Below are 24,646 nucleotides of genomic sequence, written 5' to 3'. Positions count from 1 at the left end.
GCCCCACGACATGTCCGTGCAGGGAGGGGGACCTTGGGGTCTCCCACCCCCAGCTCGTCACCAGCTGCCAGAACCGTGTCCCCCTTCGGAGGGACATTGAGGCACCGCGGACCCTGCCTGAGCAGTCAGAGCCAAGAGGAATGGGTTTGAACACCTCTGGCTCCTTTTTATTCTTCCACTTTGTTGCTGTTTAAAGTCTTCTGCGTTCAGGTGAGGAACGGGCTTGGGGACAGGCTGAGAATCAGCCCACAGGGGCCCCAGTGGCTCCCTCCCTCTTCGGGACCCCCCTCCTGCCATGTTCAGGTGGCCCCGTCCATGGACGCAGGGCCAGAGGCCCTCCCGCGGGCTGCTGGCGGGGCGGGCCTCCCTCTCCAGCGAGGACTAAGGAGAAGCGAGGGGGAGCAGTCGGTCTCTGAGTTTCTCCAGAAGCAGCAGGGCTTTCACAGCCAGCATCCTGCAGTCCTCGTCCGCGTCCCGGTCAGCCACATCTGCCAAAGACGAAAATAGAGCAGGACATCGGCGGCGCCCACAGCCGGGCAGGCCAGCTCTCGTTTCCTCTTAGGGAGTCATCCCATACAAGCCCCCACAGGGCCTGGTGGGGCCTGGCCGTGTGCGGGGGCAGCACCCCACTCTCCCTGGGGCTGGGCGCCCAGCCAGCGGCCGGCGACAGGGAGGCAGCGGGATGGAGCGGACACCACCGTCTCCGTGGGGAGGCCACCGGTCCCGGGAAGCGGGACGCCACACGCCTGTGGCACGGGGCCCGAGGACCCGGAGCCGACCGGACACACGCGTGATCGGACAAAGCCCAAGGGTGCTCTGCAAACTAACTGACGCGACAAGAGGGGCCCCGCCTGAACCCCAGGCCCCCGAGCGTGGTGCCACGTCAGAGTGTCTACTCCCGGCCTGGAGCCCCGAGTGGACACCGGTGAGTGGGCAACACAGGTGCCTACGGGCAGGAGGTCACGTGTGCTCCAACAGACTTTTCAAAGAGAACACTGTGGCGGGGGGGGGGGGGGGGGAGGGTGCAGGGAGGAAAGTTTATCCAAGTTAGTTGGCGAGTCTGGTGAGGTAACGTGCCTCCTGCATGGCTCTTGTGACCTTACGGAAGATACAGAATTTTCCAGAACAAACACACCGTCTCCCACATTGGGACACCTTCTCTTGGGTCCTCCTGCAGGACCTCCCCAAAGTGACTCAACAGCAGCCGAGTCCCCACCCCCCCACCAGGGACCATTTCGTGCACAGACGGGGGGGATGTGACGGTCCTGGGGCCTCTGCGCCGCCCCGTGCCCCGATGGCCACTGCACCAGCCTCCAACCACCCGCCTCGCCCATGCAGCTGGGGCCTGGCACTCACCTGCCAGCCAGGATCGGGTTTCCAGCAGCTCATCTGGCAGGTCTGCCAGCAGTCGCTCGGCCGGAACACTGAGGAGGACGGAGGAGACCGCGGACAGCAGGCCCCGGCGCACGTAGCTGCCAAGCCAGGCCGGGACTCTGAGCGCCGACGGAGCCCAGGCCAGGGAGACCCCGCTTCTCCGCGGTACAGCAGACCCACGGGCAAGCAACGCACGCTCCAGCCACCCTGCCCCTTTGTGCTTGGGAAGCACCAGGCCGCCCCGCCTCTCAGCCACGCCCACGGGAGTCGCCCCCCACACCTCCTGCTGTCCTGGGAGCCCCGCCTCCACGTCCACGTGGGACCACTTTCCTCAGCCACACGGCCACTCACGCGTCACTGTGGAAGCGAAGGGTCCACACGAACTCCAGGAGGGCCTTGCCCATGGTCACAGCCACCTAAAACAGTAGAGGCCAGTGGGCAGGGGTCCCAACAACCCAGCCCCAGGGCCAAGGGGAGGCCCACCGGGAGGACAGCCACCGGCTCCGCCTCCCACTCACCATAGTGTTCACAGCCAGGTACATCAGGGCCCCCAAGGTGTGGGCCAATCTCCCGAGAACCAGCTGGTCTTCTCCCAAAAGGTCGAAGGTCACCAGCGGTCTACAAGAGCATCAGGTTGCAGGACGCGTGGTCGGGGCTCATTCTCCAACCCCTGGGCCACCAAGGGACAGCCAGCGCCCTGGAGGCGCCCCCTCACCGCCCGTCCCCGTGTGGCTCCCACAGCCATGAGGAGAAGGCGTCGGACAGACACACAGCGCGTGGAGCATCAAGGCTCCACGGCGAGGCTCCGGCCCCGCCCACCGGGAACCCGCCAGCAACCCACCATCCGTGACGGACACCGCAGATCCTGACACCCTCGCTTTGCCATTTAAGCTACGAAGGACCGAAAGCCAGGTGGTGACCTTGCTGCTGCCCAAACCCCACCACAGACCCCATCCTGGGAAGCCTCTGGTACTCGAGGGCGTCCAGGCCTCCTGCTCACCTGTCAAAGTGCTGAATGAGTGGGAAGAAGAAGTAGCCAGCCACCGAGCTGAACTGGTTGGCGCCAGCGTCCCGTCCCCGCCTGGCAGAGCCCTGCAAACATGGTGCGCACAGGTGCCGCGTCCCTTCACTGTCCTGTACGCACCCCCGTCACAGCCCCGGCCCACGTGGACACGGCACATACAGGCCGTTTCTTGCTGACGCAGAATTCCGGGGCTTTTTTCGCACCCGCATATTAAAGCCACGCGGCTCTGATGCCCTAAGGCACGTGTCCCGACATGGAATTTGTACCCACCGCCCTCCCTCCACACAACAGCAGCGTCGGTGCCGCCCCGTCCCCCACCAGGACCTGAGTCCGGGCCAGCTGACCTGCGAGAACCGCCGGGTCTTGTTTCTGATCCGCTCCTCCACGACTGCGCGCCAGGCGGGAGCCACGGCACTGCCGGGCGGGGGGGCGGGGCCCCGGGGGTCGCACTGGGGGGCCTTGGGCAGGCGGCCAGGCCGAGACAGCTCCTGGGCGGCCAGAGTCAGGACCTAGAGGAGCGGGAGACCCAGGGCAGCGGTCCTTGTTCTAGGGAGGGGCGGCATCTTCTCAAACCCGAGGTAAACCGAGTGCCCGTCGGCGCCATCGGCCGTCACAGGCTGCGCCGGGGAACATTCTGGGGACCGCACAGAAAGTCAGTTCCGGCTACCCCAGGATCGCTTCACTTTGTGGGGGACAGAAGGGAAAGGCGGCCCCGCTCCTGTGCCCAGAGCTCCTGCGGTTCCAGAGCCTCACCAACCTGCTGCCCAGCCACCTGCACACAGGTGGGCCCCGGAACAGGCCTGCGCCGTCACATGCCTGGAGCCCTGGAACAGGCGGGGCCGCGGACAGCAGCCTGGTGGCTGCAGGCGCCCGGCCGGGCAGTGCGTGCTAAGGGCTGTTCCTCTGAGGGTGGCACAGGACACTGAACCGTCAACGTACCAGATGCCCCTGAACTGCAAGCACGGAGGTGGTGACTGTTCAGCACCATCTCATGAGACACACAGCGTCACGCTTGCCGTCTTGACAGCCGTGCGCGCGCAGCTCAGCGGCAGCGGGCACGTGCACATCGTATGGCCGTCGCCACCATCGTTCCAAGACTCCGTCTTCCCAGACGCAGCCCTTTCCCCTGCGACGTGCCCTCCCCGCCATCTACTTCAGTCTCTCTGATTCTGACGGCCCAGGGACCTCACGCAAGTGGAATCCTACAGGGTCCTCTGGTTCATCCACGTTGTGGCAGGTTACCACGTCCCTCCTCTGCGAGGCCCAAGTAACATCCCGACGTGTGCACAGACCACATTTTGTTTGTCTTAAGATGGGGAACTGTACCGCGTGGGAATTCTGTCTCAATAAAGCTTCTGTCTCAGATGAAGGACACAGCCCCTTCTGAATCCTGTGCGCTGCCCAGAAAACACCAGGCAGCTGCCAGTCCCAGCCCCTGGGTCCGGCCACGGGGGACTTGGGGAGGCCTCTGGTCCTGACCGTGGAGCTTTCGGCAGGGCACTGTGCCAGGCCTGGCCCTCGTGAGGGCAGCTTGGGCGTGACAGGTGGGACGGAGGGCCCCGGGGCACTTACATCCAGAATGTCCATGCGCTGTCGGAGGCTGAAGTTGAGGGCGTAGAATTGCGAGGTCAGATACTCTGCTACCTGAGCCAGGCACACGAGAGGCCGCTGTGGACGCCACCCGGAGGCAGGGCCCCAACGCAGACACTGACTGGGCGGCGGGACGGGGACTCACCGGGGCCGGGTCTGTGACCACGACGGCCACAAGGGCTCTCTGGCGCAGCCCCTCAAAGCCCTCCACGCTCGTCTTCTCCTCCAGGTGCAGCAGCACCTTGGCCAGCTCCACACTCACCTGTGCGCAGGGGTCGGCGTGCCTCAGGCCCCGTGGCCCTGGGCCCCCACAGCCCTCCACCTCCCCATCCCTGCCACGGTCCTCCTAGGCAGACACACACCCCTCCCCGACGTCCCTGCCCCACTCACCTCGCGTGCAGCAGCCGGGTTCCTGATGACCAATGCCTCGAGGGCCCGCAGGGCCGCCTCCCAGCGCTCCCAATCCTCGGACGAGGTCAGGGCTGCACAGAACGCACACGGGCCTGCACTGGTCCCCAGCCCTGACCTTGCAGAGGCAGAGCCGGCAGCCAGGGTCTGGACGCTGGGCAGAGGCAGCCGAGTCCCGGGACATGCAGGGTTCCCACGGCTCAGCCACCCCAGGGCAGGCGCTTGGAGGGGCCTCCCGCCAGGGAAGAGACCCACCTTCCACGCAGTCCCGAACGTAGGTGGGCGCCTTGCTCCTCTTTAGCTCTTGGTCCCCCGACATGTCATAGGGGACAAGCTCATCGTCACTGGGGAAGCAACAGAGACCGGCGGGGCCTGCCCGTCACCCGGGAGCAGGCAATAGGCAGACAGGCCGTGCTCCCGAGTCCCGGGAATTCACCCCAAGTCCTGGCACCTCAGGAACAGCAGACTTTCCTATGGGAGGGCACTCGGAGAGAGGGCGGCCGCGGGGCCGACCCGTGGCCTCCAGACAGCGTGGGCCATCCACTCCCACGCTCATGCACGGCTCTGAGGCCAGCGCGGGACTGCTCCCCCACCTCTGTAGTTTCTACCCAAGGCCTCCCCCTACCTGTCCAGGTCAGAGCCTGAGCCTTCCGGCAGGGCCTGGGGGACGCCACCGTCCACACTCCCTCTGCCGGGGGTCTCTGCAGCCTCTGGAGTGACGACAGGGCTGTGGGGAGCAAAGAAGGAACCCGTCGGGGAGACCCCACACAAGCTTCTGGCCCCGGAACCCACCTTCCCCAGGGAAATGCTCTCCCGGCCCCCACCCTGCGCTTCTCGGCTTCTGTCTCAGCAACGAGTCCAAGACGACGAGGTAAGGGAGCAGCAGGAACCGGGCCTGCCCAGCTTGGGGTGGAGACCGGGGGCAGGAAGCCCTCACCTCGCCTCCAAGGGGCTGTCGGCCGCAGGCCGGGGGGCTGCCAGGGCCAGCATCTCACGGCTCAACTCGTCTTCCTCGTACTGCAACGCACACGGGCTGAAGCGAGTCACGGGGAGCGCCCGCCACCACCCCCCACTTGCCCCACTTGCCAAGTGTCCACGTGGCAGTGGGCGGCGCTGGGTGCACGGGCTCAGGAGCCCGCCCTCCTGAGGGGCTGCTCTCCCCCCCACCCCCACCCAGGAGGACATCCCAGGGGCTCAGCAACGGAGGGGAGGGGACGCCAGAGAGATCGCTTCCAAACACCTCCGGAATCCACCCGGGGCATCTGTTCAGGCACCGCTGAGGGGTCAACACGCAGAAGGTTCGTGGGCCTGGACCCCAGAAGGCCAGGGGATACCAGGGAGGGAAACACAGGGCGCGGCCCTTGCTCACCTGGAACTTCAGGGGCGGCCCCTCAGGGTGGAGCCGGGCGCTGGCCACCTCGGCCACGATCATGCCCAGACGGCGCACAACGGGCAGGCTGCTGTCCAGGCGACTCTTCACCCCCGCCATCAGGCTAGTCAGCAGCTCTGGAAGCACCAAGCCCACAGTGAGCACTGGGGGGCCAGTAGGGACGGGCGGGGACAGGAGGGGACAGGAGGGGACAGCTCTGCACAGTGAGCACGGGGGGCTGGCGGGGACGGGCAGGGACGGGGTGGGGACAGTGTCCGCGTGGCCCACTCACCGTCTCGGCTGTCCTGGAGCTCCGCCTCCCCCAGGAGCGCCAAGCAGATGAGGACGGCCTTGCTAATGTAGCACTGCTGCGCCAGAGGCGCATGGCGGACGGCACTGCAGCTGCCCCACGTCTCCAGGAGCCCCTTCAGTGCCTGGCGGGTGGCGCGGCCCGGTTACACAGCCGCACCGGCCTCCCCACCACAGCATGGGAACGCACAGGCCTTGGTGCCCCCGTGCTTGCCAGCGTTCTCTGTTCCAGGCGGGAACGTTCTCCCTCTCCCACCAGAAGGTGGTCCCAGAACACCCGAGACAGAGGACCAGACCGCGCTTACCTGTACGAGGAGCGGGCGCCGTTGGCTGTCCGTGGCCAGGTACCCCAGCAGGCTCTGCAGCATGGGCGTCTGTGACAGAAGCCAGGCATCCTGTCACTGTCTGTCGGCAGACGCCAGCTGCCCACCTGCTGGGCTAAGACCCGTCTGCCCAGGCTCCCAGAGCACAAACGGCTCTGGGCTGAGGGTCCGCGGAGTTTCCCGGACAACCGAGCTCAGCTGCACCTGCTACGGTCACTTCTCCTGTACCCCCAGGGTGGCCCTCGGCCCACGCCCTCACCGAGTACTGGTACTGTAGGAACAGAAGTTTCCGGGTCATCACGAACTGGGCCTTCTTATTTTTCATCACCAGGTTCCCCAGCAGCCGTGAGAGGACTTCAGGCCTGTGAGGCACAGTCGGGGGGAGAGGGAAAAGCACGAACCCCAGATCTCAACAGGTCTGAGCTGCACCCCTCCCCAGCTCTGCGCTAACCACTGGGAGCCCGGGGCCTGCGCTTCAGCTCGGACTCAGTCCTGATTCGCTCTCCTCCCGGTAACGTGGAAACCTGGGACAGCCCAGCGCCTCCGTGCAAGAGGATGTCCTTTCCCCGCTCTGCCCAAGAGGAGCAGGGGTGGCCAGGCTTATCTGGGAAGGGCCAGAGAACAAAAGCTCTATGTTTACGGCCCATCGGTCTCCGCAGAACTCCTACAGCCAGAAGCAGCCAGGGGCGTGTGCGTGAGCGAGCGCGGCTGTGGACCCACAAAACGGTTGTAAAAACGCACAGTGGGCTGAGTTTGGCCCAAAGTCCGCAGTTTGCAGACGACTGGTGTAGAGTGGGATCCCTGCTCCCCTCCGTGGGTGAGAGCCCAGCAAACCCTCCAGCCGGTGTGGAAAGACGGGAGGATACAGCCCTTCCTCCCTCGGCCCTTTCACGTTCTACGCAAAGTCGTAAAGATGAAAAGAAAAAGAAAAAAGAACGGCAGCAGGAACCAAAAAAACAGAAACAGAAGAGGCAAACCCACGCAAACCAACCCACAGCCTCAGGGCAGGAGCGTGACACAGCCCGGAAGACAGAGAAGCCATCGGCTCGCGGCCTGACGCGCTTACAGGGCGGTGTGGACCCCTTGTAAAAGCCACAAACCAAGGACGAGCTGGGAGGGACCAGAAGCGCATGGCAGGGGATGAATGCCTTCCTCACAAGATTTTGCAAATAAAGACTGAGCAGCCGGCAGCAGAGGGGGGTGAGACCTCAGACGGTTCAGAGAGAGAACACGGGTCCCTGGACGCACACACCCGCGCTCAGAACCGAAGACACAGCCGGCGGGACCCACCCTCACGCACTCGCGCCAGGGGACGCCGTCTGACGGCGGGCGCCATCGCACACGCACATGCCTGCGCAGCCCCGGGGGTGGGGAGTAGCGAAAGGGGTCTCCACGGCCACAGCCAGGGGAGGGGCTGGGCTGGTCCGCCACGGCCTCACCGCACAAACCAGAGGCTTGGGCGCCGCCGCCCGCCCTCCTGGCTCCTTACCCTGCGGCGACCTCCACCAGTCCCGTCAGCAGCGCCTCCACGGCCCGGTCGGGCACACGCTCCACCAGGCGCCAGCAGACCCGCTGCCAGAGGCAGCTGCCCTGGGTGAGCGTCGTCAGCCGCGGCACCAGCACGCCCAGCATCTCCTCTGAGGGAAGCACACGGGGGCCCCTGAGCCCGGGGCCGGGGGGCCGGGCGATGGACATCAGCCCGCCCGGGGCCAGGCCCAGGCGAGGGAACTCCGCTGTCTTCCCCCTCCCGGGAGGGCCGACGGGAAGCGGGGGGAGACGCCCAGACAGCGCTGCGGACCCCCCGGGACAGGAAACACTCACTCTGCCTCCCGCGGACACAGGCTTTCCCGAGCACCTGCGACAGGAAGGAGACGGAGCAGTCCCAGCCACCTGCGGCAAGAGGGAAAGCGGGATTTTCAAGAAGGGCGATGGTTAGGGCCACGGGACAACACCTGCCCAGGCGGGGACAGACCTCGTTTCCAGACAGGCGTCTGTGCGCTGTAAAAGCACCGTTTTTCTCGATCTGATTCCAACTGGAACCTCAACAGCTGGAAGCCAACAGTAATTGCAAAAAGCCTCACACGCTCTTGCTCACCTAATCGCCACAATGACCCCACAGAGCGGGGACCAGTGTGGTGGCGCGGGGAGGGGGAGGCACCAAAGGCCACATGAGGCGGGTGGGCGGGAGGAAACAGGACTCGGGGACAAGGGGAGGATGGCGCCCCAGCCCCGCCGGAAGTGGCCACCCTGAGACGGTCACGACGCGCTCAGACGCAAATGCGGTCTCTGCCACCTGAAGGGAGCAGCTGAGACCCTAAAAGGCGAACTGGACGCAGCCACCCAGCCGAGAAGCGGACGTGGCCCGCAGTCGCTCTGGACACGTTCAGGACACGCTGGCGACTCCCCCCAGCACAGAGCAGGGACGGCCTGGCAGGGGCCCCAGTGGAACCCGTGGGCTCCCTCCCGACCTACAGTGGCGGAGGCTCCCTTGTGGGGCGGGCACAGGGACCACGTGAGCACACGCGTGAAGGGCCTCTAGTGGCGCCCGAGCGTGGCACCCACTCCACGGCCTTGGCCGGTGGGATGCCGGACGTGCAGGGGTGAGACCCTGAGCTGCCCCATGGCGGGAGAGCAGAGGGTGGTGTGGACACCAGGGCCCGTGGAGAGCAGCCCCATCCGGACGGCTCCACCGGCAGGCCAACCAGGAGCTAAAGGATTCAAGGTCAGCTCCAGCTCCGAGGTCAACAGCCAAGAATGGGTGAAGCTCAGGGTACAGGTCGCTACCTCCCCACACAGGAGGCAACATCTGACCTGCCAACGGAACGGCATCACCCCGAGAATCCCAAGTCCCCAGAGGCCGTGAGAAGCCGGGGGGGGGGGGGGCGGGGGGGAGGGAAGGGACGGTGGCCAGAGAAGCCGGCCGGAAGGACAGCGCGGGGGGGCCCGCACCTCGGAGGGAGTCCACCACCGCCTGCAGCACCCGCGTCATCTCCTCGCCGAGCAGAGGGAAGTAATTCTGGGGGAGGAACGCGTCCAGGTTCTCCCGCTGCAGACGGTTGCCCAGGCGGTCGGGCAAGCCCACCACCTTGGCGAGGAGCGTCTCCTGGAGCAGCGGGGACGCCGGCTCCGTCACCTGGCGACACTGGCCCTCCATCACAGCGGCCATCCTGCCCGCGCGCAGGAACCTGGCCAGGAGCTGCGCCGCCTTCGTCAGACGGAAGCTCGGGCTGCAGCAAGAGCAGGTGTGACGGGCGGGCGGAGCGGCGAGCCCTCCACCCTCCGCGCCCCCCGCCCGGAGGGGGAGCCACAGCCGTCACTAAACCAGTAGTCCCATGGCGTCATCAGCACTTAAAAAAACGAGCATTTAAATCCCGCCGCTGGGGCGCCTGGGTGGCTCTTGGTTTCCGTTCAGGTCATGATCCCAGGGTTTGTGGGATCGAGCCTCGCGTCAGGCTCCGTGCTGACAGCCTGGGGCCCGCTTGGGATTCTCTCTCTCTCTGCCCCTCCCCTGCTCATGCTCTCTTTCTCTCAAGCTAAATAAACATTAAAAGAAAACAAAAGGTCTATATCCCACTGCCAAATAGCCAGCCAGTGGTGCGGCGTGAGCGCCCCGCCGGGCCCCATGGAGTCACCGACGCCACCTCCTCTCCCGCTCCGCGCCACAGGGCGCTTGCCGCTTATCTCCGGAACCGCTCAAACCCAGCTTCGCCACCGCACGAAGGCCGCGTCCCCACAGGCCCGTCCCGTGCTCGGACACCTGAGTCTGGGAACCGCCTTGAGCAAGTCTCCCCCCCCCCCCCCCCCCCCCGGAGTTTGCCGGAGCACCCGGGGGCCTCACTGCAGAGCTGACAGCCACGAGTGAGGCCAAGGGCCCGCGGACGCTGGCGAGGCCCACCGCCTACCTAGGTCACCTCGGCCCGGAGCTCGCCCGCTGCCGAGGCCACCGGGATGGGGACGCTCCTGCCCCCTCCCTTCACCAACACGGCGGGACCTACTAGTGCAAGAGCCTCTTCGTCGCAAGGGAGGTTAACAACCGGCTTTCGGTGTCCAGGTGCCCTGCTCCTCCCGCACCTTTCAGGACACCAAATTCTTACAGAACCTGCTGGTTCGCAACCCTTCCGGCCATGCCCCTGCCTCAGACGTTACAAGTGCCCCGGAATCGGGCCCCCCCCGCCCCACTCACCCGGCGGCACCCTCGACGGACTCCATCAGCACCAGGAAGGCCTGGTCGGCCGGGCCCTCCAGGAAGAAGCTGGCCCACAGCTCCTCCACCTGGCCGTCGGGCAGAAGCCCCAGCCAGCCTGGGCTCAGCCTGCCCACTAGACACCTGAGGAGGGCGGAAAAGTGCACCCTGGCGAACTCCTCCTGCTCCCCGGGAAGGGCTGGGTTCTCCGCTCCGCTGAGATACCGCCTCAGGGACCCCAAGGTGGAAAGGACGCGGCCGCCATCCTCGCAAGAGGAAAGGGTGTGAATCGCTTCCCGCACGGTCAGCCGGACTGCAGAGAGCGCTGGGTCCATCCTGGGGCGCAGAGAAGCACATGAGAAGGCCGAGGAGCCCCTGGCATCTGCGCCAGTCACATCTCACATACGCTCAGACCCTCTGGCCCCTCTCGTTAAGCTTCTGGGGACCCCATCTCTCCTCACCCCTGCTGTCACCCAGCAGTATCCTCCCCTCTGGCATCCGTCACCGTCACCATTCCTACCAAGAGTCTGTTTCATAGCTGGGGCCTCCATGATGCCCTCGACAGTAGGGTCACTGTGCCCCAGGGCCACAAGTGGGGGTGCTGTTGGCATCTCGTGAGCGGGTGGCAGAGGCCGGGGATGCTGGTTACACAGCCCACGTGTGCAGGACAGCACCCACCACAGAGGGTGATCCAAACCCAAATGCTAACAGTGCTGAGCTTGAGACCCGGGGCTAGCTGCGTTGCAGCATTTCTAACTGCCTGACCGTCCGACTAACAGACTGTCCGTCTGCCAAACCCCCTTCTTTCCCAGAAACCATCCCATCTGTAGGTAGTATTTCGGGTCAGGCGCCCCTGCAGCATTGAGTGCCGTTACGCAGGCACCTGTCCATCACCAGTGACCCAGCCCTAGATAAGCCTGCCTCAGGGGACCAAGGAGGGTCTCCAACAGCCTAGGGCCTCCTCACCCAGCCGGGTCTAAGCGGGCTCCGGTGGCCAGCTAACACGCCAGCGACCCGCCAGTACCACACCCCCCTTCACAGCTGTGCCGGGAGCCCACGTCACGGCGCCCAAGTCACGGCGCGGCGGGCAGGGGTCCCCGAAGCGGGGGGGGGGTGGCGAGTCTCGGGGAGCGCATGGGTCTCCGGGGCGGGAGGGGATCTCGGGGTGGGCGAGGGTCTTAAGGGTAGACAGGCTGTCGGGGCGCGCACGGGCCTGGGGACGGACGGGGGGTCTCAGGGTGGGCCCGGGTCTCGGGGAGCGCACCGGTCTCCGGGCGGGAGGGTGTCTCGGGGAAGCGCGCACCCGCTCGATCTCGGAGTCTCCAGGGTGTGCTCAAGGCCCGCCCCGCCGCTGCCGCCCCGCGCCGATTCGCCACGGTCGCCGAGGCCCAGTTCCGCAAGCGGTGCGCGGACTAGAGACTGAGAGCGCGGAGCACGAGCTCCCCGCGCGCTGGCAGAGCTGCTGCTGAATTTTTCGAGCCTGCGAGGCCGCTCCCGCGGGCCGATCGCGACGAATCCGCCGCGAGGCTGAGGAAGCCGGAAGAAGCGTGGGCGAGCGGCCGCTTCTGCGCCTGCGCCGGGCGGGGCGGGGCCGTGGTGGGCGGGGGCGAGCGCGCGCGCCTCCGCAGACACCCGCTGAGCGCCGAGCGCGCTCCCGGCCAACTCCGGGTCCCTGAGCCGCGGCCGCCGGCTGAAAGCAGCGAGGGCTCGAGTGGTTTCGGGTCCCGATGGGCGGCCCAAGAGGGGTGGGCGCCGCACGGTTCCGCGCGGGGGCCGCCAGCCGCAGGTGGCCCTGTAAATTGGCCGAAAGCCACTTCCTCGGTGGTCACGCTCCAAGGGCGGCTCTCCGTCCTGACGAACGGGCGGTGGGCAGTGCCGTGGGCGATCTGGAAAGACCTCACGGGGGAGGCGCCGCTTCAGCCTCGACTGCCCTTGCGAGGGAGCCCGGGAAGGGTGTATTCATTCAGCATGCACAAATTAAATGCCTACTGCGTACAGCAAGCACTCTTCCAGGACAGAGAATGAAGAAAATAAAGTGCCCGCTCACAAATCAGGGGCACAAGCTGGGGCGCCAGGGTGGCTCCGTCGGTGGAGCGTCGACTTGGGCTCAGGGCATGATCTCCCGGTCCGTGAGTTCGAGCCCCGCGTCCGGCTTGCTGCTGTCAGCCTGTCAATGCAAAGCCCGCTTTTGGATCCTCTGTCCTCTCTCTGCCCCCACCCTGAGCGCGCTCTCTCTCTCTCTCCCTCAAAAATAAATAAACTTTTTTTTTTAAGTTAAAAAAAATCGGGAGCCCAGTGAGATACAGGAGCGATAATGTCCGTCGGCAAAGAGAGATAAGAAAGTTTAAGCAGGCCGAGAAGGAGTCTCCTTTTGGAAGGTTCGCCCTGGGTGCAGGCAGGAGAACGGCCGGTAGGGGGCAGCGGTGGTCGCAGGGTCGCAGGTGCGAGGCTCGTGCTGCGCAGGTATGGGCCTGGCGGTGAGGACGGCTGGCCTGGGGTGCTTCCGCAGGAGCGGAGCCGATGGAGGGGGTGTGGGCTGTGACAGGTGCGAGGAGTCCAGGACGAGGTCTTCCTGGGACTCGGGGAATTCCTCCCAGTCCGCTTCTGGATTAGAGCCTCACTCTCGGGTTCCTACAGCAACTTCGTTCAACTTCCATCCCCGTGTTTTCCCCAAGCCTATGAGGCCCATAGGTGCGCAGAAGATAAACTTAAGCCTATGTGTATTTGAAAAATGCCTTTGGGCCAGTTCACATTTGAGCGAGATGAATATTTTTTTTTTAATTTTTTAACATTTATTTTTGAGAGAGAGAGAAAAAGAGCGAGTGGGGGAAGGGCAGAGAGAGAGGGAGACGCAGAATCCGAAGCAGGCTGCAGGCTCCGAGCCGTCAGCACAGAGCCAGATGCGGGGCTCAAAGCCACAAACCACCAGATCATGACCTGAGCCGAAGTCAGACGCTTCGCCGACGGAGCCACCCAGGCGCCCCATGAGCGAGATGAACAATTTTAAATGAAACTAATTTGGGGGCGCCTGGGTGGCTCCATGGGTGAAGCGTCCGACCTCGGCTCAGATCATGATCTCATGCTTGGTGACATGGGGCTCTCTGCTGTCAGTGCTTGAGACCCTCGGTCTCCCTCTCTCTCTGCCCCTTCCCCACTCAGACTTTCTCTCAAAAATAAATAAACACTGAAAATAACTTTTACTCAGAAATGCTAAGGTGTGCTCGTGTACCTTTGCCAGCCAGCATTCAGTTCTCGGAGGAAGGGCTCAGTCTTTCCCACGTGACCAGGTGTTTCCTCTGCGGACACTTTCAGCATCTTCTGCATCCTCCGTGGGGTCCTGACCCTGGAGGAGAGACCTGGCCCCCTCTGGCGTGTGGCCTTGGGGATGGTGGATGCTTTTGGCTGTGACACCTTCCTGGATTATCTCCCCCGCTTCCTTGAATCCCACTCTCTACACTCGTGTTTTATCGGGTTGACCTCAAAGGCTGTTTTTTTTTCCCTTTTCTTCCCCATCTCTTCATCTTTTTGCCCTACTTTCTGGACAATCACTCAAACCTTGTCTTTCAGCTTTGCGGATTTACTTATTTATTTGGAAAATCCTAGTTTTCATTTCCAAGAGCAACTTCTTCCTCTTGATTATTCCTTTTCTCATAAGATCCTTTTTTTTTTTTTTTTTTTTTTTTTTGCCTTGCAGACACAAAGCTTTTCTTCCCTCTCCGGCGATAGTGATTAAGATGTTTTTGAGCTTTTCCTTGGCTCTTGGCATTGTTCCGCCCGGGCAGATTTCTGTCAGCAGCTCCGTGTCCAGTGACCCTTAGCTGAGCCGTCACATGAAACATGAGACAGTGAAGGGCGGGAAGCTCTGTGTGTGGACGAGGGGAATTTGTTTTGATAGATGGGGGAAGGGAGGTGCTTTTTGTTGGTAAATGCAAGTTCCCCCAGGCCCGAGAAACTCCCGCCCTTGAGTCACTGGATTCTACTCCTGAGACCAATATTGCCCTGTGTGTTGATTAACTAGAGTGAAATAAAAACTTAAAAAAAATCTAAGAGAATTTTTTTTAAATAGCTCCCACCCTCCCCCTACCTACCTGGGGGCAGGTGCCTGGCTTTGGTTGCTGCTTTCTGGAAGCTAGCGGAACCTCAGAGTTCCACAAGCCAATATGTAGACATTTATTTCAATTACTCGCTTTCAGCATTAGCCTTAAAATAAGTGAATTTTGTGTATAATTTCCATTAAAATTATTTTTTTTAATTTTTTTTAACGTTTTGTTTATTTTTGAGACAGGGAGAGACAGAGCATGAACAGGGGAGGGTCAGAGAGAGGGAAACACAGAATCTGAAACAGGCTCCAGGCTCTGAGCTGTCAGCACAGAGCCCGACGCGGGGCTCGAACTCACGGACCGCGAGATCGTGACCTGAGCCGATTGTTTTTTTTTTTAACTGACGATGAAGGAGATTGAAAGTCACCTGCACGCACTTGCACGCCCGCACACGCTTGCACACTGCAGACTTGCACACCTACACGTGCTTACATGCCTGCACACAGCTGCATATCCAGTCTTTCCCCGGGCAATGCTGTCCCATCACAATAGGTTGTGAGCCCCATATGTAACGCTAAGTTTTCTGTTAGCTGTACTAAAACGGTAAAAAGGTCAGGTGAAGATCATTTTAGTTTTAACATACGTGTTGCATACACAATACGAATATATATATATACATACGTCTTAAAGTGGGCTTCACACTCAACACGGGGCTTGAACTCATCACCCTGAGATCAAGAGTCACGTGTTCTACTGACTGAGCCAGCCAAGTGCCCCAAGAACATATTTTGTTTAACCCAGTCGATCCAGAATATTACCACTTCGATGTCACATGCAACGTACGATGCTTAGTGAGATCTTTCACATTCTTTTTTCATATGAAGTCCTGTAATCCAGTGTGGGTTTCATTACACCCGTGGTGCAGCGCAATTCCGACCAGTCACATGGCAGGAAAGGGGGGAGGGTTGCTCCGGGGTCAGACGGCTAGGCTTCAGAGAGCCACCTGACCACATCCCGCGGCAGAGCTGACGTGCAGAGGAGTCGCCAGCTACAGGAGGTCGAGCAGGCACTGGGGACCCGGCAGCTCTGTGTCCAGATTCACGCGAGTCTCTTCACTGAAGCCTGTGCCGTGTCCCAGCCTCCCCACCATCCCTGGACACCCCTAGCCTCCCAAACCTCCCTGTCACAAGCTGCATGGTGGTTCCCAAAAAGTAGACCCAAGTTCATGAATGCAAGCTTATTCAGAGAAAGAGTCTTGGTGGATATAATCAAGTTACAGACCTCAAGATCGTAATGGATTATGCAAGTGGGCCCGAATCCAGGGAGCAGTGTAACTTACAAGAGACAGAAGGACAGAGACACAGGGGAGAAGGCCGTGGGAAGACAGAGGAAGAGAGTGGGGTGACGTGGCCACTAGGAGAGCCAGGGGCTGGACCAGGCAGGAGGGTCCTTCCCTGAAGCCTTGGGGAGGAAGGAGAAGGGCCCTGGGACGCTGGTCTCTAGAACTACAAGAGAATAAACTTTTGTTGTTTTAAGCTCCTTTGTGGCGGTCACTGGTTACACTAGCACAGCCATCGGCCTAAGTAAATGGGGCAGGTGGGGACCTCACCCCAGGGCCAGCTGTAGGGACCGAGATGCAGGGAGGAAGCAGGATAAAAGCATGGTCAGTTCAACACGCGGCTGTGCACAGACATGCATGGGTCCTCTGCCCCCCAGGTGCCCCTTCGATGGCAGCAAAATGACAAAGGTGAAGGAGCCCAGGGCCAGGAGAACACAAGGGACAGAGACAGCAGCAGGAGCAAGGATCCAACGTGGCCTGGGAGAGTGATAGGTGGAGGGTGGAGAAGGGGGAGCCCCAGAGGGCCAGAAGTGCAGCAGCGTCCTGGGCAGCAGCCTATGGCCAGTAACCAATGGAGGTCCAAGGTCAAGGTCCCCAAGGCTCCAGGGGGAGGACCCTTCCTGCCTCGTCTGGCCCCTGGCTCTCCTGGTGGCCACGTCACCCCGGTCTCTGCCTCCGTCTTCCCATGGCCTCCCCGCCATGTATTCCCCTCTTCTGTCTCTTCTAAGGACACCCTAATTCAGCATGGGCCCATCGCCAGATCCTTAATGACACCCGCAAGGGTCTTTTTTCCATACAGACTCCCATTCACAGGCACGAGGCAATTCACAGAGTTAGGACTCAGACCTACCATTTCGGGCACCACCATGCAGCCCACCACACAACCTACACCCCACAATAAGTTAAGACGTCTCCCAACCCCGTCCTCTGCCTTATCCAGAGGAGAGAGATGGGCCTCATGGGACTAGCACGCTGGGCCCCACCGCAGACCTGGCCCCGGGGGCTCCCTGGCCCTGACTGGACCCTGTCCTGTTTCCACTTCTCTTTGGTGGGAACACGAGTCCGTGCGTCCCTGCTAAAGCCATCACCTCCGTCTGCCTCTGAGCCAGCCAGGCCAGGGCTCTCACCCAGAAGAATTACTTTCCGGAGAAACTGTTTGCCTCTGTTTTTAAGCTCGTGTCCTTGGGACACGTGACCATGTCCCCAGAGCTCGCCGGCTGGCGGACAGATGCTTTGCACGAAGGTGGTGGAGGGAGGAAGCTCGCTCCCCTGGCACTCGAGCAGGGCTGTGGGTGGCGAAGGAGCACACAGCAGACGGCCTCGCCCTGTGCGCGTCCTCGGGATGGGCGGCCCGCGGACGACCCTGTCTGTCTTCCTTATTTTTGTGCCTGTGTATCTGCATGGGGTTCTGTCGCGGGAAGCCGGCCCTGCAGCGCAAAGAAAACCATTTTTCGAGAGGCTCCGCAGACTAGAAGAGCAGGTAAGGGTGCCCAGTTACGCGGGGCAGTTGATGGTGTCCCAGAAACAGAGTGGGAAGTTGTCGGCGCTCTGGGGACCCAAACGTGGAGTCCTTGGTTCTTCCCTTCAGCCGATGCTATTGTCACCTGTGGTTGGAAAGCAGCACAGAAGGTTTCTTAGGCTCTGTTATGAAGATAAGCCAAGTGACCATGGGACTGGGTGGGCGTCGGGCTGGGAGGGGGCACGGGGAGCCCTGGGGAGTGCAGCTGGAGGGGCGCAGGGTCACGGGGGGGCAGGACCCTGAGGTTCACAGGGCCGGGGGATGTGGGGCGGAGGGGGCATGGGAGCCCGAAGCCCTCGCCCCACCTAGTGCAGCCCGGGGCCCTCGGGTTGGTCACCCACGTCTCTGAGCTCGGCCGCCCCGGGGCCGCGGTAATCGGCCCACCCCTCAGCAGCGGCCTGGGGATCACATCAGTGCGGAGCACGGCCAGGGCTTGGTAGGCGCCCAGACGCATGATCGGGAAGTCATGTGCCGCGTCCTCCCCGGCCCTCGGCCCTTGTGATGGCTGTGTGTCCTCTCTCTAGTTTCGGAGGCTCCAAGAGGTGACCCTCACACACCTGCGGGGCCTTGCCAGCAACTACAACCTGTCCTACGACATTGACACTCGGTTCCAGAGCCTGGCCCTGGAGACCCAGGCCGTGGCCCTGGCCGTGAACCGGTCACAGGCCGCAGTGCAGGGCGACCTGAGCCGCCTCAAGAACTGGATGCAGAAGTCACAGCGCAGGAGCCGGAAGCTAGACTCCAGGCTGCTGGCCTTGGACTCCGTCCTGAGTGACAGGGACAGACAGCTGGCCCAGGCGGGGAAGGAGCGGGAGGCACAGGGGGATGGCCTCGCCAGCCTTGGCCTGGCCCTGCGGGCCCTACAGGACACGGTGGCCGGCCTCACGCACCTGGTGCAGAGCCAGGGCGCCAGGCTGGCTGCTCTCGAGGGACGGCTGCAGGTGGCCGGTCCTGGCGCCGTGGCCCCGGGGCTGACTCCGGCCTTGGCCCCGCCCCCACCCCCGCCCCTGCCCCTGCCCCAGCTGGGGCTGCCAAGCCTAGGCTCCCCGAAACTGCAGAGGGGCGGGCAGGCGCTCAGAGCTCCGCCTGAGCCCGGGGACCCACCTCAGGACTTTGCCGGCCGTCTCCAGGGGACGCGGGAGCCACAAGGCCCAGGCAGCCAGCGGACACGGCCGCCCGAGAGACCAGGAGAGAGTAAGTACCATGGCCCGCCCTTCCCCCGCTGGTGCCTCCTTGGGCCTCCGGTTCCCTCTGAACAGCCTTCTCCCCAGAGCTGTGCGGAGAGGACACTGGCCTCACAGTCGCACCTGCTGGCGAGAAGGAGGGGGCCGTGCAGGGGATGGTCTGTCTGCGGATCCCCCGCAGCCTGGGCATTAGGGACAGATGAGCACACAGGACTGGGGTGCTGCCCGGGGTAAACGCCCCTTCTTGAGTCCAGTGGGCCAGCGAGTTAGAGATGTAGGTCTGCAGCCTGCCAATCGGGACCTCGGAGCAGGTACAGCTGCCCCAGGCCCACCCCTGCCCCCCCACCCATGATGGGCCTGCCCCCCCACCCATGGACCCTTGGTCAGGCAGACCTGAAGGGCAATGACCCCGAAGATGTTCAAGTCCTGATCCCCGGGCCCTGTGGATGCGTCACCTTACACAGCAAGGGGAACTTCCGTCTGTGATGACACATCCTGAGATGGGAGGGGATCCGGGATTATCCCTTCTAGGGGAGGCAGGAAGGTCAGGATCGGAGAAGGAGGCGTGACCCCAGGGGCAAAGTTTAGACGGATGTACAGGAGGGGCCGTGAGCCACGGAGTGGGGGCATCGCTAGACTGGAAGGGCAGCAAAGGAACCACGGCTGCCCACGCCGTGAGTTGAGTCCGGGGGAGAGACCCGTGTCTGGCTTTTGACCTCCAACCCGCAGACCCGGAAGACACTGAATTTGTGTGGTTTTGAGGCTCTAAGTTGTGGGGCTCCCTTACAGCAGCCCCGGGGGGCTCAGTTCTGCCCAGTGGTGTGACTGCCCCAGCTCCCGGTGTCCCCGGCTGTGAGACAGGCTGGTGGTTCGGCCGCAAGGACCAACAGGGCCGTGCACAGCCACCCTCGCAGTTACTGCTTGAGGCAGGTCGGCCACGGGGTCTGTGGCCTGTGCCCCACAGCAAGGGCAGTGCCCGCGGTCGTGGGCGCTTCTGCGGCCCCCTGGTGCCCGGGCTGACTCTCCCCTCTATCCCCAGCCTGCAACGTGGGCCCCGTGCTCGTCTTCCCCAACGCCTCCACCCAGAACGTCGCCTTCCTGAGCCCCGGCTTCCCCGCAGGCCTGCGGGCCCTGTCTGTCTGCAGCTGGGTCCGCGTGGCCTCGGGCCACCTGGGCACCCTGCTCTCCTACGCCACCGAGGAGAATGACAACAAGCTCGTGCTGCACGGCAGGGACTCCCTGGTCCCTGGCTCTGTCCACTTCGTGATCGGAGACCCGGCCTTCAGGGAGCTGCCCCTGCAGCCACTGCTGGACGGCCGGTGGCACCACGTGTGTGTCATCTGGACGTCCACGCTGGGCAGGTACCGGCTCCACGTAGACCGCAGGCTAGTGGCCACCGGCTCCCGCTTCAGGGAGGGCTACGAGATCCCTCCAGGGGGGTCCCTTGTGCTGGGCCAGGAGCAAGACAGCGTGGGGGGTGGGTTCGACAGCTCCGAGGCCTTCGTGGGGAGCGTGGCGGGCCTGGCCATATGGGACCGGGCGCTGGTCCCTGGGGAGGTGGCAAGCCTCGCCACGGGGCGGGGGCTCCCTCCGGGCGCTATCCTCACGCTGGATGACGCCCACCGGGTGGGCGGATTCGTGCAGAGGGTGAACTGCAGCTGCCTGGCACTCTGTCCCTGAGGCTTTGTTCTCGGGCTGGACGGGGACAGCCTGAGCAGCACCAGCCACCTGTCCCCCGGCCCCAGCACCCTCCCCCCCCGTAGAGGGCCCCCTCCCGGACTGGGGAGGGGACAGGGCAGCGTGGAGGGAGGGGGGGGGGCGGACCACCGGGCAGAGCGGGGCTCTGGGAGGATGGCAGGCAGGGACAGAATGGGCTGTGACACCATGCCAGCCGGGCCCCACCTGCCAGCAGAGAGCGCAGGACTCCAGCGGAGACTCTCTGGGCTGGGGCTGCCGGTGGAGAACCCCGTTTTCCTGGAAACAGTGTGGGTGCATTTGAACTACCGTGGGCCTCTCTAAGGCGGCTTATGAAAGAGTCCTTCTGGGCTGTCCTTGCTCCCGTGTCCCTCGTGGAGAGGACCAGGGATCCATTTCCTGCCCCAGGGCTCCACTGCCCTATGCCGGGTACCCTGGGGGTTCCCTTAAGGTGCTGTGGTGGCTGGAGAGGCTGCCAGACCCGTTGGGACGGGGGACCCACAAAGGGAGCAGGCTATTCAGGAACGAACGGCAGCCTCGCCGGACCCTCACTGGAGCGCGTGTCACCAAGTTCACCCGTGTCACGGGCGCAGTTCAAAGATGATCAGCGAGTTTACCGAGCTGGGCAACCGTCACTGCGTTCCACTTTGAGGGGGTTTCCACAGCCCCTCACCCGCAAACCATGCCTGTACGTGGTCGCTCCTGCCGCCCCAGCCGCCGCGACCACGGAGCGGCTCCCCGTCTCGGCCGACCTGCCTGGACGTCGGACATCTCTCGTGATGGAATCCCACTCCGTGTCTGCCTCTGCCGCTGAGCCCCCCGGCCTCGCCCACGAGGCAGCACGTCAGGCACCCGTCCTCTGCTGTGCCCGCCCCCACCAGCTGATGGGCACTGGGGTTGTGTCCAGGCTTCGGCTTCAGCGAATAAAGCTGCTCCGGGCATTGTCACGTGAGTCCCTGTGCAGACACGCGCTCCCGTTCCCTCGAGTGGGCACCCGGGAGGAGGTTTTTGGGGCCACATGGTTGGGCGGGGTTTACTGTGTTGACATTGTAGGGTGATGGACATTAACCCGTCCGGGAGTGGAGATGCCCAAACCGAGGAGGAGCCAAACCCAGGCTCACAGAATCAGGAAGGAGTCAGTGTAGACAGAACAGGGCAGTCGCCCCCTCCCCGCCCCCCCCCGCCCTGCCCCACGTGGGAGAGGTGTGGAATCACGGAGTTTGGAAACGGGCTGGGTTCTCAGCACTCCCCCTATTGAGTTTTATTTATTTTTTAAAGATTTTATTTTTAAAATTTTTTCTTTTGCATTTATTTATTAGTGAGAGACAGAGCGTGAGTGGGGGGGGGGGGCAGAGAGAGAGGGAGACACAGAATCCGAAGCAGCTCCAGGCTCTGAGCTGTCAGCACAGAGCCCGCATTGGGGCTCGAACTCAGGGAGCGTGACATCATAACCTGAGCCGAAGTCGGACACTCAACTGACTGAGCCACCCAGGCGCCCCTAAAGATTTTATTTTTAAGTAATGTCCACACCCAACATGGGGCTCAAACTCACAACCCTGAGGTCAAGAGTTGCACACCCAGCCATCCTGAGAACTGCCCCACTTTAAAAGTGAGAAGGGGCTCCTGGTGGCTCAGCGGTTAAGCATCCAACTTCGGCTCAGGTTGTGATCTGTTCGTGAGTTCGAGCCCGGCATCGGGCTCTGTGCTGACCGCTCAGAGCCTGGAGCCTGCTTCGGATTGTGTCTCCCTCTCTCTCTCTGCCCCTCCCCCACTCTCACTCTGTCTCTGCCTCTCTTTCTCAAAAATGAATAAACATTAACGAAATTTAAATAAAAATGAGAAAGCGAACTGGAGAGGCCCCCAAGCCCGCACCAGCCCAGCCTCAAGGGACCCTGGTTTCAGCCCTGCAGCTGGCCCATGGGACAGGTGACTCCCTCGCTCTCTGCAGAGCTGTGGCCCCAGCAATCTGGGGCCTTCCGCTCAGACTCAGCCAGGCACCTCCCCCTACACCACCTGTCCATGAGTCAAGGTCTGAGGAGGGGTTCTGGAACTGAACCCCCCCCCCCCACCGGGTGGCCACGTGAATGCCCCCCTGAATCACTGGGCTCCGCTTCCTCTGGAACTTCCCCAGGGCACGACACCTTCAGGGAGAGCTGCGCCTTCTCCTCTTCCTTCCCAGGCGCCTCGGGCTCTTTCTGGAGCTCTCGCTCAGTCCCACTGTGCTGTTAAGGAAGGAGAGAGAACATCTTTCTTTAGGGAAGACTGGTAATCTGAGCAGTACTTCTTCAGAGACAGCTGGGCCCCCTGCATAAAAAGACCACTCAGGGTGTTACTTCTGAGTGTCCCCCCCACTTTGGGTGCTTATAACACCCAGGGGCCCAGGTACCTCACAGCGGCACCCCTACGAGTCCATAAACCCTGACCACAGGGATTTGGCAAAGACAACATCGCTGTGGGCTCTCACATCCACATTCAGGAAAGTTCGTGGGAGAGGGGATCCCAAGAGGGCGCAGCGACCTGGGGAAGGGCTTGCAGTCAGGGCTGACCCAGCGGCAGGGGTGGGTGGGGGGGTTCTGATAAGTGAGAATTTGAGACAAGGGAAGCCATCCAGGGTTTGGACCAAGGCAGTCTGAATGGGGCCATCCCCATGGGGCCAGTGACAAAGTCCCCTGTGCATTTGGAAGCATGATCTGTCAAATCCCAGCTATGACCTGAGTCTGCCGTGTTTCTGGGTAAAGAGGACAAGACGACCCAGGTGTCCTCCTTATGTTGCGGGGGCCGGGGCCTGATAGGAAGCTGGGGCTGGTTTCTCTCTTCCCCACCTGGCCATCTATCCTCTACAAGGGCCACTGGTCCCGCAGAAGCACAAGTCCAGGCCCTTCGTCTGACAGTGTTGGCCTTTAGGACCAGCCTGGCTCTGCTTGGCGACAGGGATGCCCCCCACCTCCAGCAGGATCCCTTCATCCCCCATCGGTTCTCACCTCCCTATCACTCAGCTCAGCACTTCTGCTGGCCTGGACCCCATCATCCACTCCACTCGGTCAAATGCACCCAGCCCAACCCTGCCTGCTCCCCTGGGCCGGTGTGTGCCAGCCTCCGTGCGCTGGGCCACAAACTGGAGGCCACCATGCCGCTCTTGTCCACCACCAGAAAGGGCAAAGCCCTAAGACGCTAATGACAAAACACCTCTTTCGAAAGAACGTTATTCTTAGAATTTCCAGAAGAGCATTGCACAGTAACTGTGGGGAAAATTTAAAACCCTGTTGGGGATTTCTTTCCTGTTAGTTTGGTTTTAGTTTTGATTTTGAGTTATTCAGGGGAGGGGCTCTGTTACCTTCTCAGCCTCAGAGCCTCTAACACACTTTTTAAAGTTGTTTGTTTGTTTTTTTAATGTGTATTTATTTTTGAGAGAGAGTGCGCGAGCAGGGAAGGGGCAGAGAGAGAGGGAGACCCAGAATCCTAAGCAGGCTCCAGGCTCCGAGCACGGAACCAATATGGGGCTCGAACTCATGAACCATGAGATCATGACCTGAACCGACTTCAGTCGCTTAACTGACTGAGCTACCCAGGCGCCCCTCTAACACAATTACTTGTTACATCTTTTTCTTTTGAAAAGTTTCAAACCTAAAATACAAAAGTTGTAAGAGGAATACATTGCACCATCATAAGTGCTTGGCCTAGACTGACCGAGTCAACATTCTGTCACATTTTGTCCTCCCTGTCGGTGGCCACCTGTCATTATGATGACCAGGCCATCCACCTGTATAGGTCGTGTGTCTCGAGAACAAGGACCTTCCCTGCGGTGACTCCAAGACAATGCTCAGCCTTGAGCGCTGAACCAGACTATCCTACCACCCAGTGCAGGGGCCATCGGGAGCCTCAGTCGGCCCAGTGGCGTCAATCCCGTGTCACACAGGGCGGTCCCAGCCCTTTGTGGAACAGAGCTGCCCAGCAGTTTAGCAGATGTCCCCCAGTCTGCGTGTGCGTGATTCCCCACCGTGATTCTGCAGCAATGCCACAGGGGCCACGTGTCTCACGGGCGCCGGCGACCGCTCACTCCCCGGCAACCCGGCGGCCACGTGTCCACCAGTCCTTCCGCGCTACTGGTCGGCGGCCACCTGCCCTCTTCCCCCTTCCTCCGGTCTCGTCCGCGCGGACGCCGGCCCTCGCCTCCATTCCTGCCGTGACCCGTTCTCGGAAGCCGGACTCCGGTCGGTCACCCAAGCGCCCGAGCGGGCGGCGCCCCTCTCTCCCACCCCAGCTGCCGCGGAGCCCCCACCACCCAGGAC

The 24,646-nt window shown here is 62.4% G+C and overlaps 2 protein-coding genes across 2 annotated transcripts; one reads left to right on the top strand and one right to left on the bottom strand.

The window, feature by feature from the left end:
- Positions 1-8: 8 nt before the first annotated feature.
- TELO2 (telomere maintenance 2) lies at positions 9-12,157 on the bottom strand. The gene is made up of 21 exons (XM_049637238.1): positions 11,884-12,157; positions 10,581-10,916; positions 9,347-9,624; positions 8,219-8,287; positions 7,887-8,034; positions 6,657-6,759; positions 6,380-6,448; positions 6,058-6,199; positions 5,766-5,902; positions 5,334-5,413; positions 5,022-5,123; positions 4,652-4,740; positions 4,379-4,470; positions 4,134-4,250; positions 3,971-4,042; positions 2,743-2,907; positions 2,375-2,466; positions 1,893-1,992; positions 1,726-1,790; positions 1,357-1,472; positions 9-488 (listed from the first exon to the last, which is right to left on the bottom strand). The coding sequence occupies exons 2-21, from the start codon at positions 10,913-10,915 to the stop codon at positions 382-384; spliced, it is 2,478 nt and encodes an 825-aa protein (XP_049493195.1). The 5' UTR covers position 10,916; positions 11,884-12,157; the 3' UTR covers positions 9-381.
- Positions 12,158-15,572: 3,415 nt separating this feature from the next.
- PTX4 (pentraxin 4) lies at positions 15,573-20,473 on the top strand. The gene is made up of 3 exons (XM_049637237.1): positions 15,573-17,439; positions 18,003-18,672; positions 19,702-20,473. Exons 1-3 carry the CDS (start codon positions 17,188-17,190, stop codon positions 20,340-20,342), a joined length of 1,563 nt encoding a protein of 520 aa, XP_049493194.1. The 5' UTR covers positions 15,573-17,187; the 3' UTR covers positions 20,343-20,473.
- Positions 20,474-24,646: the final 4,173 nt, after the last annotated feature.

This window comes from Panthera uncia, chromosome E1 (genome assembly GCF_023721935.1).
Source record: "Panthera uncia isolate 11264 chromosome E1, Puncia_PCG_1.0, whole genome shotgun sequence".
Lineage (NCBI taxonomy): Eukaryota > Metazoa > Chordata > Mammalia > Carnivora > Felidae > Panthera > Panthera uncia.
The sequence above is the reverse complement of the archived record's forward strand: the minus strand, read 5'-3'. Positions and strand labels throughout refer to the sequence as shown.

Excerpts from the sequence above, each read along its gene's own strand:
- TELO2 (XM_049637238.1), bottom strand. The coding sequence starts at position 10,915 with ATGGACCCAGCGCTCTCTGCAGTCCGGCTGACCGTGCGGGAAGCGATT. Across the intron at positions 5,124-5,333 it reads GACAGCCCCTTGGAGGCGAG|CCCTGTCGTCACTCCAGAGG; the intron begins GTGAGGGCTTCC and ends TGCTCCCCACAG. Across the intron at positions 2,908-3,970 it reads AGCGCATGGACATTCTGGAT|GTCCTGACTCTGGCCGCCCA; the intron begins GTAAGTGCCCCG and ends CCGCTCCTCTAG.
- PTX4 (XM_049637237.1), top strand. The coding sequence starts at position 17,188 with ATGCTTTGCACGAAGGTGGTGGAGGGAGGAAGCTCGCTCCCCTGGCAC. Across the intron at positions 17,440-18,002 it reads TCCGCAGACTAGAAGAGCAG|TTTCGGAGGCTCCAAGAGGT; the intron begins GTAAGGGTGCCC and ends TCCTCTCTCTAG. Across the intron at positions 18,673-19,701 it reads GCCCGAGAGACCAGGAGAGA|CCTGCAACGTGGGCCCCGTG; the intron begins GTAAGTACCATG and ends CTCTATCCCCAG.